The sequence below is a fragment of the Chrysochloris asiatica genome, unplaced genomic scaffold, assembly GCF_000296735.1.
Source record: "Chrysochloris asiatica unplaced genomic scaffold, ChrAsi1.0 scaffold00006, whole genome shotgun sequence".
Taxonomy (NCBI): domain Eukaryota; kingdom Metazoa; phylum Chordata; class Mammalia; order Afrosoricida; family Chrysochloridae; genus Chrysochloris; species Chrysochloris asiatica.
Window position 1 is genome coordinate 36,696,123 of NW_006408524.1, and position 16,116 is coordinate 36,712,238.

Below are 16,116 nucleotides of genomic sequence, written 5' to 3' on the forward strand. Positions count from 1 at the left end.
TCCTCTTCTTTCTTCTTCTATTTGAGCTCTGATCATCTAGTCATTGAAGCCAGGTCAAGTGGGTATTATCTGCAAGTGTGTGCTCTCTCTTTTTATCAGCTGTACACGCTTCACTCTCCACTCTAGTCCTCTGTGGCTACCTGATAGTCTTTTTAAAATATTTAAATTGTACTTTATTTTAATTCAGTTGCAGTTACATTATTTTTACCCATACCTTGTCAAACAATCTTTCCTTTTGTTTTTTAATGTTATATATACTGCTATCATATTCTTGATTAAATGTGAATGAAGACTGATTTTTGTTGTTGTTGTTGTTGTTAAGTGCTGTCCAGTCAGTTCCTATTCATGGTGGCCCTGTAGAGTATTTCCATAGAGTGAATGGTGTATTTGAACCTCCAGCCTTGCAGTTAGCAGTCCAGTGCTTATCCTACAGTGCTTGTATATCTTTTTATTGTTAATTTAAAAAATAAAGTTTGCCTTATTTTGATTCTCAATTCTCCTTTTAGCTTGACTAATCTTTGGTGGGAAGATTTAAGAGGTGAGCAGACCTTAGAATGATTTGCCAAAAAACAAAGCATAACAAAAAAACCTAATTGGTATCATGCCAATTATATAATCGAATAAAGAAAATAGTTTATATGTTTGCTCATTTTAATTTCAACTGTGTGGCACTCTGGCATAAAGTACTGGACAGCAAGGTCGGTTTGAACCGCAAGGTTTCAGGTTTCACCTCACCAGTGTTCCTTGGAAACCCCATACTTGGTCACTGTGAGTCGGAACCGACTCGATGGTGCTTAGCAACAGAAGCAGTTAACCCAAGGAATACTTCTAGGCTGATATGCCCTGTTTAGCATTTGTGAGCAAAGCTCTGAGGAAAAAATAAATGTTTTTGGATGTTGTTTGTTGTTGTGCTGTCGAGTCAGTTCTGACTCATTGCGACCCTCTATAGGGCTTCTGAGGAGTGACTGTGGGAGCTTTTAAAGCTGGAAGGCAAATACTCTTAACTGCCTTTTTCTAACAGGAACAGGAGTTTGCGTTTGGTGAGCCATGTAAAGATCCAGATTCATAAATAATCAATCTCATGAATGCTGCAAATGATTATATATGATTTGTATATACTACTTTAAGTTGTATATGAGTAGTGCCATATTTTATATTTTTTCTGCTTTTAGCAGAAGGATAACTCATTTGGTAATGTTATTTGCTCAGATATACATTAAAACCATGAGGTAAAGGATTGCTTTCAAGGTTTGCAGTTCAAACCTATTACCCACTCCTTGGGATCCCCTATATAGGGTCGCTATGAGTTGCAACCCACTAGATGCCACTTAACAACAACACTGATTTTAATGGAGTCCTGGTGTGGTGCTGCAGGTTAACGTGCACGGGACTGCAAAGTTAGTTTGAACCGCAAGATCAGCGGTTAAAGCTCACCAACTCTTCCTTGGAAACCTGTGGGATAAAGCACTGAACCGCAAGGTCTGTTTGAATCACAGGGTCAGTGGTTCAAACTCAACAGCCATTCCTCAGAAACCCTGTACAGGGTTGCTGTGAGTCAGAACTAACTTGACAGCACTTAATAACAAAAATGGTATATATTAAAAAACAGTCTTACCTTTCACACTAAAGATGAATTTTGTTTGTCATGTATTTGTTGTTAAGTGCCATTGAGTCAGTTCTGACTCATAGGATTTTCGAGGAGCAGCTGGTGGATTTGAACCACCAGCCTTGTAGTTCATAGTCTAGTGCTGATCCACAGTAGCACATCAAAAGTCCATATATTTAGATCCAATGAAATATAAATAACAAAATATTACTTGCATTTCCTAATGGTTGTCATTTGCAGTATTTCTTTCATACTATTGCTGTATTAGGCAAATTAGTATCTACTTTAAGAATAAAGCCCTGGCTAACTGGGACAGAGGTAAATAGTGATGTATGCACAACCTTGGAACAACAGGGTACTGGAATACAGGGATTGACACATAGTTGAAATAGGCAAAAGGGGGGAATAATGTTAAGATGCTTGGCTGTCTTTTGAATCTTGGTTTCGTAGCATGCCATCTTGAGGGGAAGTGCAGAAATAGCCAGAAACATCACCATAGAAAGCTTGTAACTCCATCTTCTGCCTATAACTGATTGGAACACCTAAAATGGGGCTACAACATGCCCAGTGAAGGAGGCTTCTTCCTGTGGAGCCTTGACATTACATAAGACCATAGGTAGAATCCTGAACCCCATTCAGAATATTCTGAGGTGGGAAATTTCCACTGGAAAGGACAAGCAGAGCAACCTGGAGTGGCTAGAAGAAGATACTTCTTGAAAGAAAGACCAACAGAAAAAATAAAAAAACAATAACGGCAGTCCGACTGACTACTACAAGAACAAGCAAGTTGCTCGCCCAGGAGACATCAAGGTAAGTGGTCAGGTCCCCTCAGAGCAAACCCCCCTTCCAAGACTAAAACCCAATGGGAATACCTGAGCAGACATGTGCTCTGATTGGTGACCACGTTCCACCGATAAGAAGTAAGGGAAAAACAGCAATGAAGCTGTGAGCTAAGCCCTACAACATTCAATAGACTCCTGTGAACCCGGCTGGAGACCTTGTTGGCCAGCAGTTTGGCAAGACCTGGGGCCTCTTGGGCCCAGAGTCGGTGACATTGCCACAGAGGACTAGAGTGGAGAATGAAGTGTCCAGCTGATAAGAGGAGAGGTCATATGCACAAGAACACCCATACTTACAGATAATACCCACTTGACCTGGCTTCAATGGCTAGATGATCAGAGCTCAACTAGAAGAAGAAAGAAGAGGGAAAAAAGAGTAATCTGATACAATTTGATGAACTTGACCTACACCTATGGATGCAGTAGCTCAAAAGAGGAAACCAATCTTTACAGTGAGGATCATTCCACCCCCTCAATATACAGGGTAGAAAGGGATGGGCAAGTTGGACATTGGCTACACAAAATGGGGGTGGACTACAAAGGCTTACAAACTTTCGAGAGAGAACCTAGGTCCAGAGGGCATGGAGGTACAATCTCCACTGAGTAGTATCCAATCTGCCTGGGTGGGACTGACGAAAGGAGATGGGGATAGCATTCGTGTGGTACAATAGTGAATAATTACTATCAGGACTGACTGTAAGGGTTGGAAATGTAGAGGTAGACATTTTGTAGCAAGAGGAGAGGAGTGATTGACTTTGCAGTTCAGGAGCGGAGGTCCCTGGGACCATCAAAGGAGAAGAGCTGAGTGTGGGGCCCTACCCAAAGAAACAGTGGTGCCAGAGATGGAGGCAGAAATGATGATGTGGAGAGGTGGAGCAGCTAGGAACTCTAGACCCAGAGGGGGAGAGGGGCTGTGTACTGATGACTGGGGCAGGCTTGCAGTGTGTACCATTTGGCTGGTTGATGATACATGGTGGGGTTTGTAACTATGGCAATATAATGATATATGATAGGATGAATGTAAAGCTAATGTTCTCCCGTGTAAACTATCACATCATTCACAATAAAACATTTTAAAAAATAAGTAAATAAAGCCTGGTGTGGCCTTGTAGGAGAAACACTGGACTGCTAACCTCAAGGTCGGCAGTTCAAACCAGCAGCCACTCTTGGAAACCAGACTACACAGGTTGCTGTGAATTGGAACCTACGTACTTGATGATATACAACAGCAGCAACAACATAAGAATAAAATAATTTAATATTTGATTCTTATACGTATTGACTGACTTTTATTTATATTGTGGTGGGGCAGCTACAGATACATACATATTTTTTTCACTGAAATAAATTGTGTTGGAAAAAACCTGGGGCTTTAGGAACCTTATGACCTATTCAGTGTATGCCATAATTTTTTTTAGTGTATTATTATGCTTAGCTTATGTGGTTTTGGGTTTTGTTGTTTAAATCTTAAACATCTATTTCAAAAGTTGTGCCTGTTTTTTCTTTGTTTTCTTTACTACGTTCTGGTCTTTTATTCTTTTTCTTTTTTCCACAGAATCTTTTAATGGGTCTCCTACAGGAAGCATAAATTTGGTAAGTATTGTTATGTATACTTTAAATATTAAAACAATTTTAGTATTTTTAAATTATTCTTTGATTACAGTGTTATAGAAGGCAGTAAGTGATACTAAAATATTCACATTAGAATTCATTTTGTGTTTTTGTTTAGATAACAAATATAAAACTAGGTGAGATAGTGGGAAACTTCAGAATTTCTTGACATTTACTAAGAGGAAATTCAGGTTGAGGTTAATTTTTTTTTTTAACTTAGCTTTATGGTAAATTGATTGCTACCTTGTAACAATTAGTGGCTTAAGAATGCCATGTTCTTAGCATATTGGCTGACATTGGCATGGTATACATTTGGGATGAAGTATGAAATAATGAACATTTAGATGGTATTATAGCGTACAAGGGAGGTTCAAAAAGTTTGTGGAATAATTCAGTTTTGTTCATGAACTTTTTGAATTCCCTCATATCCAGTCTTGTAACGTGTGTCTTATTTCCTAAAATGCTCTTTGGAAAAAAATATTAATCTTTTCTAAGGGTTCAATTCGGAGTTTATGAAGGGACAGTTTGTTTTGTTTTTCCTCACTTTCATATTACTTTTTGGAGTTCTGATGTGCCACTGTAGGATAAGCACTGGACCACAGGTTGGTTTGAACCACAAGGTAGATGGTTCTAACTCAGCAGCTGTTCCTTGGAAATCATACATAGGGTCACATACGCCAGCCAGAACCGACCTGAGGGCGACAAAAGAACCTAGTTGTTGTATCTTTTAGTCCTTTACAAATAGCTGCATGGTTGAGAGGTCCATTATCATATTTTGTCTTCTGGAGTTCTTGAGTAGTGCAAATGTTAAGGTTATTACTTGTTACTAGTCGCCTTCGAGTCAGTTCCGACTCAAAGCGACACTGTGCACCACAGTCCTGGGCCATCTTTGCAATTCTTGTTATACCCGAGCCCATTGATGCTACCACTGTTCTAATTCGTGTAGTTGGGGGTCTTCCTCTCTTTTTCTGACCATGCACATTACAAAACATGATGTCCTTCCCCAGTGACTGGTCCCTTCTGATGACATGTTTGAGTATGAGAGACAAAGTTTAACCATTCTGACTTCTAAGGAACATTCTGGCTTTACTTCTTTCAATACAGGTTTGTTTGTTCTCGCAGTCTGTGGCACTCTGAATTTTCTTCTCCAACACCAGAATTCAAGTGCATCAATTTCTTCTACAGTGTTTCTTATTCATTATCCATCCAACTTTCACATGCTTATGAGGCTATTGAAAATACCATGGCTTGGGACAGGGGCATCTTAACTCTCAGAACTGGTATTTTTGTTCTTGAACAGTTTGTCTTCTGCAACCATTTTGCCTAATGCAATACTTTGTTTCATTTCTTAGCTGCCTTTCCATGACCGTTGGTTGTGGAGCCTGCCAATTTCAATAGTTTCTCCCTTTATCATGATGTTTTTTAATGGTGCAGTTGTGAAGATTTTTGTTTTCTTTATATTGAGGTGCAGTTCATACTGAATGTTATACTCTAGTCTTTGGTTTTTATCAGTAAGTATTTTAAATCCTCTTTGCTTTCAGCAAGCAAGGTTGTATCATCTGCATTGTGTTCTTGTCAAGTGCTTTTCAGTCAGTTCTGACTCATAGCAACCCTGTATAGGGTTTCTGAGGCTTTATGCAGGAGCAAAAGCCTCATCTTTCTCCCACCAAGTATCTCAAACCATGGACTTCGTGGTTTGCAGGTCAGTACTTACTGTATGGAGCTACCACCCTCCCTATCTGCATATAGCAGATTGTTAACAAGTCTTCTTCCAATCCTGATGCCACAGTCTTCTTCATAGAATCCAGCTTCTCAATTTGTTAAGTGTTGAGATTGAATAAGTAATGTTGAAAGGATACAACCCTGGCACACAAATTTCCTGCTGTTAAACCATTTAGTAACACCTTGCACAGTTTTGGAGTCCTGGTGTGGCACTGTAGGATAAGCACTCAACTGAGAGGTTGGTTTGAATTTCAGGGTCAGTGGTTAAAACTCACCAGTTGATCCTTGAAAACCCTATATAGGGTCGCTATGAGTAGGAACCTACTTGACAGCAGCAACAACAGTGTCACATTGCTAGTTCTAACAACTGCCTCGTGGTGTAAATACAGGTTCCTCCTGAGCACACTTAAATGTTCTGACCTATTCTTCACAATGTTATACATAGCTTGCCATGATTCACACAGTCAAAAAAAACACAAGTAAACATCTTTCTGGAATTCTCTGCTTTCAGCCATGATCTATCTAGCTGATGTCAACAATGATCTGTCTAGTTCCATGTTCTCTTCTGAATTCAGTTGACTTTCTGGGGCAGTTCTCTTGTCAGTTTACTCTTGCAACCATATTTGAATTATCTTCAGCAAAATTTTATTTGCATGTGATATCAGTGATACTGTTCAATGATTTCAGCATTCCGATGGCTCACCTCTTCTTGGAATGGACACAAATATGGATCTCTTTCAGTTGGTTGCTGTGGTAGCTGCCTTCCAAATTTCTTTACATAGATGAGTGAGTGCCTCTAGTGCTGTATCAGTATGTCGAAAGACTTCCATTTTTCTTCTGTCAATTCCAATGCCTGTAGTGTAACTTGGAATTCTTTCTTCAGTATCATTGGTTGTTGATCATATGCTACCTCTTGAAATGGTTAACACTGACCATTTCTTTTTGGTACAGTGACTCTGTGTATACCCTCCATCTTCTTTTGATGCTTTCTGCATCATTCAATATTTTGCCCATTAAATCCTTCAGTATTACAAGTCCAGGCTTGAGTTTTTCCTTCAGTTCTTTTGCTTGAAAAATGCTAAGTGTACTCTTCCCTTCTGATTTTCTAACTCCAAGTCTTTGCACATTTCATTTGACTTTGTCTTCTCAAGCTGCTCTTTCATCTCCTTATTTCTTCCATTTGCTTTAGCATCACGTCACTAGAGAGCATATTTTAGGGTCTTCTGACATCCATTGTTGCCTTTTCTTTCTTTCCTATCTTTTTAATGACCTTTTGCTTTCTTCCTTTGTGATCCTCTTAATGTCCTGCCAGAGCTCATCTTTGGTCATTACTGTCCAATATATCGAATCTGTGCTTAAGATGATCTCTAAATTAAGGTGGAATATACTCAGGGTCATATTTTGGCTCTATAGATTTGTTTTAAATTTCTTTAACTTCAGCCTGAACTTGCAAATGAACAGTGAATGGTCTGTTTCACTATTGAGCCTAGGCCTTGTTTTGGCTTAGGACATTGACTTTTCTACTGTCTTATCCCACAGATGTAGTCAGTTTATTTTCTATGAGGTCCATGTCCATACTCATATTTTATGTTGGTTAAAAAAGGTAACTGCAGTGAATCAGTCTTTTGTCTTAAAAATTTCTGTCACAAGTTCTCAGCAGCATTTGTATTCATGAAAGACCTATTTTCAAACTTCTGATCAAGGTGCATGGGTATAAAGTGAACATTTGGAGATGTGAATCTATGTAGAAGCTCTTTGTGGGAAAGGCTTAGTCTTTAATTCTAACTAATCAGCCTTTGAAAACTCTGTGAAGCACATGTCTGTTCTGACCCAAATAGGGATGTCAAGGGTTTCAGTCACTGTAACAGCAACTGCCTTTAAAACCTCCATCCACTTATTTCTAAACCAGTTTTATTGCTTTACAAAGTACAACACTTAGCAAAGCCCTAAAGCATATCAGCTATGGTATACGTCATATACATTGTAACTTACAATACTGCTTTCTAAGTCATTATATTGAAGAGCCTTATACAAAACGGAAGTAGCTCTCAGAACATTAAAGGTTAACAATAATGTCACTTATATGGGAAAAGCTCACAAATCTGGAGAAACTTTTCTTTATTTGAAATGTTCTACAATTCACATTTATAGTACCTGTACATATATTTGAACACTAGTAGCTTTCCACTTGTCCCCCTCAGATTTGTTCAATGCCTTGAACATAAATGTGTTTTTTAAATAAGAGGATCCCTTTTGTCACATAGTGATATAAACCAGAACAATCTCGGCATAGAAAAATGGTACTATTTGAGGTCAATGTTTCGTTATTCACATACATTTATAAAAGGCAAGCTTTTCAATGGTTAAGAATACTTCGACAAATCACAGGATATAGCTGTATTTTTAAAATGGTTTAATATTTTATAAACTCGATTTTAGTGGTCTAGTATACCAAGTGAAAGGAGCTCTGGTAGCATAGTGCGCTGTGAACTGCAAGGTCAGCAGTTCGAAACTACCAGCGGTTCCGCGGGAGAAAAATGAGGCGTTCTGCTCCCGTAAAGATTTACAGCCTCGGAAACCCTTTGCAGGGTCACTATGAGTCGGAACCAACTCCGCGGCACTTAACAACAACAACAACAACATACCAAGTGAAGAAAATATTTAATTTGTTTTGGTGCTCTAATCATTTGTAGTTGCCAGGGAAATTATAATCCTTTCTACCTATGCTGTTGTATATTTGTTTGCAAAATAAATGATCATAGTTAAATTAGAACTTTCAGATTTTGTCCTGTTGTTTTTGTTGTGTGCTATCAAGTCGGTTCCAAGTTGTCGTGACCCTGAGAGCATCTATTGGGCTTCAGATTCTGACTGTGTCCTTGACAGTCCAGTATTGGTCTTCCAGTGCTCTAGTGTGGTATTCTAAAAACAGCCTCAGGAATATTTACCTCATAGTTACTTTGTAAATTATGCTTTATTTCAGTACAACATTAATGTACTTGTTTTCAAGTCACAGTTGTTTTTTACTAATCTGTACTTACATATCTAAATTAAATGTAGTTCTATAATTGATATTATTTTATTGTAATTTTATAGTGTACTTGATTTTTTACATGTGATAAATATTAGGTTTTTTGCATCATAGATAATGAAAATATTTCAGTTTGTACTTTAAAATGCTGTTGTGTAGTTGTTGTTGTTAAGTGCTGTTGAGTCGGTTTTGACTCATAACCACCCTGGCTAGGGTTTCTGAGGAGCGACTGGTGAGTTTGAACCGCTGGCCTTACTGTTCAAACCAACCTAACTTCTGAGTGACATAAATAACAATAGTAAGTCTAAAGGAATAATTAAACTTCGTTCTTTTAGTATTGCGTACAAGGAGAAGTTACCATAAATAATGATTATAATAATAATGCTGTTTTCGAAAGTTGATTGTTTAATGGTACCTGTGCTAGTTTAATTGAAAAGAAGTTAGAATGGAGAACAATTAGGTAAAGAATTCCATTTTTCTGAGGTCTGTCTTTCACATAAAAATGATATTAAGGCAAAAATTGTATTGTTTCTTTTAAAGTGATTTATCAAAGTCCACATAAGCACTTAAAAAAGAAGTATATTCTGTTTCTTTTCAAAAGGAGTCCTGAGGCTTATTGGTCAAAGCACAGAATTGTCAATCAAAAGGTTGATGTTCTGAACCCACTAGCCACTCCATATGAGAAAAGATCTGGTCATCGGTTCCCCTAAAGATTACAGTGTAGAAACCCTATGGGGCAGTTCTACCCTAGTCTGTAGGGTTGCTATGAGTTGGAATAGGGAGTGGTAATGCATTGACAACTCGGTAAAAGCAGTGGCAGTGAATTCTCCACTTTAAAATGTTTAAAATGGTAAATATTACTTACTACTATGGAATTAAGCATGTTGTGTGACTTAATAGCACACAACAATGTTCTTTTCAAAGGAATTCCTTTTTACATTATATCATGATAGAGTTGTTGTATAGGTATTAGCATCATTGTTTCATTAGGAAAACAAGAGCCAAAAAAGACAGCTGATATAGTTTCAGTCTCTTAAGGTGGAGCCTGGACTAGACATAATTGAATTTAGGTCTTACTGAACTTAACCAGAGATGTGGGTATTGTCTGTATAGAATAATCACATTTTCTTTCTCATTACCAGTCTTTAGTAGATACACTTTTGTGTTTCTTATTAGAATTCAGTTGACTCAACTTAAATGGCTATAAGTCATATATATGCATGGCTACATTTTAGTCTTATAGAATACTCTTCTAGTAACAATTAATAATATTACATTGTTGTTATTATTAAGTGCCGTCTAGTTGATTCCAACCCTTAGGGACACTTTATAGGGTTTCCAAGGAGCAGCTGGTGAGCTTGAACCCCCAGCTTTGCAGTTCAAATGACTTTGCAATCTTATGTATTAGCCGACAGCACCACACATTAGGACTCCAAAACTCATTCAGATCATGTAGCTTTTTAAAGTTTGAAATATTACTCACTTTGTGTGTTAGGGGTCCCAAAGACTACCCCAGTTTTGGTGATTGCTCAAAGTACTCAAATAATGTAGCATACAGTCATACTTGTAGCTGTACAAAAGGTTATGAAGTGTAGTTAGTAAAGAGAAAGATTCATAGGTCAGAGTCTGGAAGAAACCATCATAAGCTTCCAAGAGTCATTTAATTCCCTAGGAACAAGTTGTCACAACACTTGCAAATTGTTCCTAAATAGGGACTCTCGTATGAGATTCAGTGCCCAGAGTTCTTACTGGGGACAAGACACATAGGCACTTTTTGCTTAGCATATGCCAAAGCTCCAGACTCTCAAAAGGAAAGCAGATGTTCAACATAAAACCACATTGTTTATGCAGTTTAGGCACAGTGAGCCAGTTTAGTGAGTGGTTAGGAACCTACTCTAAATTTGAGTTGCCAGATGCTAACCAAGAGCCAAACGTGCAAGCAGGCCTTTAAGGGAAGCAGTCTAGGCGTGCTATGTAAATTATTTTTTTGGTATAGTTTGCTTGCATTATGTTTGTGTTCTTTTCTATGTATATGTGGGGAAAAAATTTTTTTTAACATAGACCTAAGGCCGTAAAAAGGAGCTCTGGTAGCGTAGTGGTTACGAATTGGGCTGCTAACCTCAAGGTCGTCAGTTTGAAACTATCAGCTGTTCCGCGGGAGACAGATGAACCTTTCCGCTCCCGCAAGGATTTGCAGTCTTGGAAACCGACTCCACAGTACTTAACAACAACAACAACAACAGCAAAGGACCATAAAAGATTCAATCGTGGTTGTTATAATTTTTATTTGTGAAATTAAAAAAAAAATCTATTTTATTAAGCATAAAATTATTATATAATCTAACAATTCCACTCCTAGGTGTATACCCAAAAGACATGTTGTATATTAGTGTTCACTGCAGCATTATTCATGATAACCTAAAAGTAGAAACAATTCAAATGTCTATCAGTGGCTGAATAGATAAACAAATAGGTTATTTATATACATAAAGTGGAATATCATTCAAGTCATCAAGTAAAATGAAATTGCTATAACATGGATGAAGACATTATGCTAAGTGAAATTAGTCAGACACAAAAGGAAACCCATGTTGTTTTATATGAGATATCTAGATTAAGCAAATACCAAGAGATAAAAGTTTATTCATAGCTACCAGAGGTTGTCTAGAAGGGAAATTTTTGAAAATAGATGATGGTGATGGTTGACAGCTTGGTAAAAGCAGTGGCATGGAATTGTCCACTTTAAAATAGTAAATATTACTTACATACTTAATTTACTACTATGGAATTATTAAAATAAGTTATCTTTGGCAATTGATTGACATTTATTATATTATGCTTTCTTCTAAATATTTTTAGTCTTCACTCAAAAGCTTTTTATTTAATAGCAGTTTTGGTTTTCTTGCCATGTATTAAGTATAAATTGAAAAATAGCAAATTAAAATATGATGGCACATAACAACAACAACAACAACAACAACAACAAGCAATGGAGGAAGAAATAATATGATGTGTTAAATTGATTACAAAATTACTGTGTTATTTCTTAATCTTGACTTTTCTCTCTCTTATAAGTATAAATGTAAAAGATAATTGGGAAACAACAAAAATAATATAAAGCTTACATGGGATAAACATGAATAATGCATGCATGATAGAGCATTTAAATTTTTGTTATCTGGTTGTTCCTTCTTACTCCCAGTCTTTAGATGACCTTTCAAATGTAGCTTGTGATGACTCAGTGCAGCTCCATGCCTACATCTCAGACACTGGTAAGAGGCTTTATATTTTGAATATTGAACAGTTGTTATTTTTATACCAAAATTATTGTCCATATTTATTTTTTTAAAACTTTTTTTTTTCTCATTTACTAGTCATGTTTTAAAGTTATTTTTGTTTTGTTTTGTTTTTTCCTTCAGCCTGTTCTTGTTTCATTAAATTTTGTGATGGTGATTTACTTGTGTATTTGGATATTTACTCTCTCTAAGCTTGCCACTGTTAACATTTGAAAATGCTTAAATTCTAAGCCCTTATTCATTTCTAATAAACTCTGAAACCAGTCTTTCCTTCTTTATGTTTGAGTCTAGTTGGTAATTGTCTGCATAACTGCACGTTTTGAGGGAGATTTTAACTCAATATTGTTTTCATATATGTAAAGTCAGAATAGGTAGTTAACGGGTAAATGAAGCCTTTGAATAGAAGTTTTTGGAAGTTTAAGAAATATTTAGTTGATCTGAAAAAACACCTAAAACTTTGTGACTCAGGAGGCATGCATGCTGACTGTTTGGGGAACAGATAAAAAATAATCCATTCCCATCCTTTCCATTGTCATTAGAGAATTACAGTGAATACTAGATTATGATGGTTTTCTTACATGGCCTCTCACTATTATAATACAAGAGTGTGTTTGTCAAATTATTGAATCGAGTATGCAGACCTCTGTTCAATTTATGCATACATTCTAGATGCTTATTTGGTTTCTTAGTATTGCACAAATGGGTCGTGTTAACAAACAGAGTTTATTTTTTCATAATTTAAGAAACTCTAAGTTTGAATTCAGGGCACCAGCTCCAGGGAAAGCCTTTATCTTTGTTAGGTCAAGTTAGGAGTCCTCTTCACATTTCAACTTCTTTTACTTAGAACCTTGACGATGTGAGCTTCATGTGACCTGTATCTTCCTGTTTATTTATTTATTTTTCTTTACCTCATTTACCCTTTCTATATCTCAAAGGTTAATGATTTAGAATATACCCTATACTGATATGATCTCACAAACATAGCAGTGTTCTGTTCCTAAAGGGGATTACATCCACAGATATTGGGATATAGGGTTTATAGAGCTATTGAGTCCAAAGCTATTTTCAACAATGTTGAAAAGAGATAATCTGAATGTAGTTCAAAAGATAATTTGTATCTGCTACTGTGAGATTTTTGTTGTTGATGTTAAGATCTATGTTTTATTTTTCACTGAAACTAGAGTCTCATTTTGCATCTATTTCCTGCCTTTTATTTAGAATAATTATTCGTAATTGCTGAATCAGTTTCTTCACTGCACTTTGGTTCCTTTTTCTTTTATAAATAACTAGTGCAGCTATTACTCTGCTCTTAAAGTTCATTAGCTTATACTCAGTAATTGTTAGTGAAACCAGAGGTTTTTTTGCCTTTCTAACTTTTGATGCAGTTTTCTCACTTTTTCTATCTTAAGCTTTTAAAATTCTTTGAAAAATCTCTTTTTCAGCTGATTTGTCTTCCAAATGTAAGACTTTTTCTAAAAGTGTAAATGCTTAATAATTCTTTTCTTACTTTTATGGAGACTTTAATTTTGCATATAGAAGACGTTTAGTACGTTCATAGTAGTAAGGCTGAACTTCCTCTTCTCTGAAAATTTTGCTTTTTAGCTGCTTTGCTCATTTCTTACTTTATTCAACAAGTATTTATTAGCTAATGAATATGTATAAAAGCAATGGGCTAGGCATTTTTTAATGAATTTTTACTTTTTCTGAACAAATTCACGTATACAGATTGAAGAGACAATTTTTCACCAAATTGCTTGAGCACATGCCCCAGCTCTGTCACTTAATACTTAAACAAACTTGGGCAGGTTCTTTATCTTCTCTGTACCTCAATTTCCTCATCTGTAGAATTGATAATAATGAAAATAAAGCCTACCTTATACAGTTGTTATAGGACTAACATAATAATAATAATAAAGCTCCGATTCTAGGAAGACTTTATATACGCGCGTTCCACCGTTCATCTGTCAGTCTGTCATACTCTGGTGGTTTGCATGTTGCGGTGATGCTGGAAGCTATGCTGCCTGTTTAAATACAAGCAGGGTCACCTGTGGCAGACAGGTGTCAGCAGAGCTTTGAGACTAAGACAAACTGTGAAGAAGGAAAGGTGGACTACACTTCTGCACGTTTAGTCACTGAAAACCTTATGTCAATGAAACATTGTCAGGTGTAGTGCTTAATGATGAAAATATGTTTAGCAATGAAGATTGTCAGATATAGTGCCGGATGAGCTGCCTCTTCAAAGTAGAGTTGCCCATAATGATGTGAATGGAGCAAAGCTTTTGGCACCTTCGTTTGCTGGTGGGTCACAACTCAAATGAGAAGAAGCATTGCAAACATCCATTAATAATCAGAATATGGAATGTATAAAGTATGAAGCTAGGAAAATTGGAAGTTGTAAAAAAATGAAATGGAAGGCATAAAAAAGATCAATATTCTATGTGTTAGTGGGCTGAAATGGACTGGTATTGGCCATTTTGAATCAGAAAGTCATATAGTTTACTATGCCAAGAATATAAAATCAAAGTGGAATGGCACGACAGTCAACAAAACCAACTTATTGTAAATGCTTTTTTCTTTCTTTAAGAAAAACAACATAAAAGATGACGGCGTATACACATGGGCCCCCACAGATGGAATACATAAGAATCAAATTCACTACATCTCTGGTTAGGGACAGTGGAGAAGCTCAATATTATCAGCCTAAACAAGGCCAGGGACAGACTGTGGATCAGACCATCATTTACTCAAATGAAAGTTCAGGCTGAAGCTGAAGAAAATTAGAACAAGTACAAAAGAGCCAAAAACATCAATTGCTCATATGAAAGTTCAGGCTAAAGCTCAGGAAAAATAAATCAAGTGCAGGAGAGCCAAAATATGACCTTGAATGTATCCCATCTGAACTTAGAGATCATTTCAGTAACAAATTTGGTGCATTAGGTACTAGTGATGAAAACCAGAGAGATGTAGGATGAAAGCACATCAAGAACATCACACAGGAAAAAAGCAAAAGGTCATTAAAAAGGCAAGAAAGAAAAACAAGATGAATGTCAGGTGAGACTCTGAAACTTGTTCTTGAGTGCAGAGAAGCTAAAGCAAATGGAAGAAATGAGTTAAAAAAAAAAAAAAAACTACAGAAAATTTTAGTGGAAAGCTACACAAGACAAAGTCAAGGAGTACTATAATAAAATATGCAAGGACATGGAGAAAACCAAAAGGGAGGAACATGGTCACTATTTCTCAAGCTGAACTCTTAAGAAAAATGTCCAGACTCACCTTGCAATATTGAAGGAATTCTGTGAGCAAACTCACCAGCTACACCTTGGAAACCCAATACAGGGTCACTGTGAGTTGGAACTCACTTAACAACAATGTGCAAAATAATGAGTGATACAGGGAGCATCAAAAGAGATGGAAGAAATACATAGACTCACTTTACTAAAAGGAAATGGTCAGTGTTTAACCATTTCAAGAAGGTTAGGAAGAACTGATGGTACTTAAGGAAGAAAGTCCAAATTGCACTGAAGACACTGGTGAAAAACAAGGCTGTAGGAATTGATGGGAGTACAAACTGAAGTCTTTAAGCACACTGATGCTGTACTGGAGGCACTCACTTATCTTTGCCAAGAGTTTTGGAAGATAGTTACCTGGCCATCCGATTGGAAAAGATCTACATTTGTGCCCATACCAAAGGGAGGTGACCCAACAGAATGCATACATCATTGAACACTGTCATTAAAAGCAGAAAAAGCTGTTGCAACTGTACATTGACAAAGAACTGCCAGAAATTTGAGGCAGATTTAGAAGAGGATGTGGAACTAGGGATAGCATTGCTGACATGAGATGGATCTTGGCTGAAAGCTGAGAATACTTGTGCTTTTTTGGCTATGTAAAGGCATTTGATTATGTGGATCATAGCAAACTATGGTGACCACTGCAAAGAACTGGTATTCTAGAACACTTAATTGTGCTCATGAGGAACCTGTGCATAGATTTAAGAGGCAGACATTAGAACAG

At 36.7% G+C, this 16,116-nt stretch overlaps 1 protein-coding gene across 2 annotated transcripts in view; it reads left to right on the top strand.

Moving 5' to 3' along the window:
* SNX13 (sorting nexin 13) overlaps positions 1-16,116 on the top strand; it is a 163,061-nt gene that overhangs the window by 112,290 nt on the left and 34,655 nt on the right. For both annotated transcript variants that reach the window (XM_006832238.1, XM_006832237.1), the window contains 2 exons: positions 4,001-4,038; positions 12,009-12,078. In XM_006832238.1, coding sequence (XP_006832301.1) covers positions 4,001-4,038; positions 12,009-12,078 — 108 coding nt within the window. The remainder of the gene's footprint in view (positions 1-4,000; positions 4,039-12,008; positions 12,079-16,116) is intronic.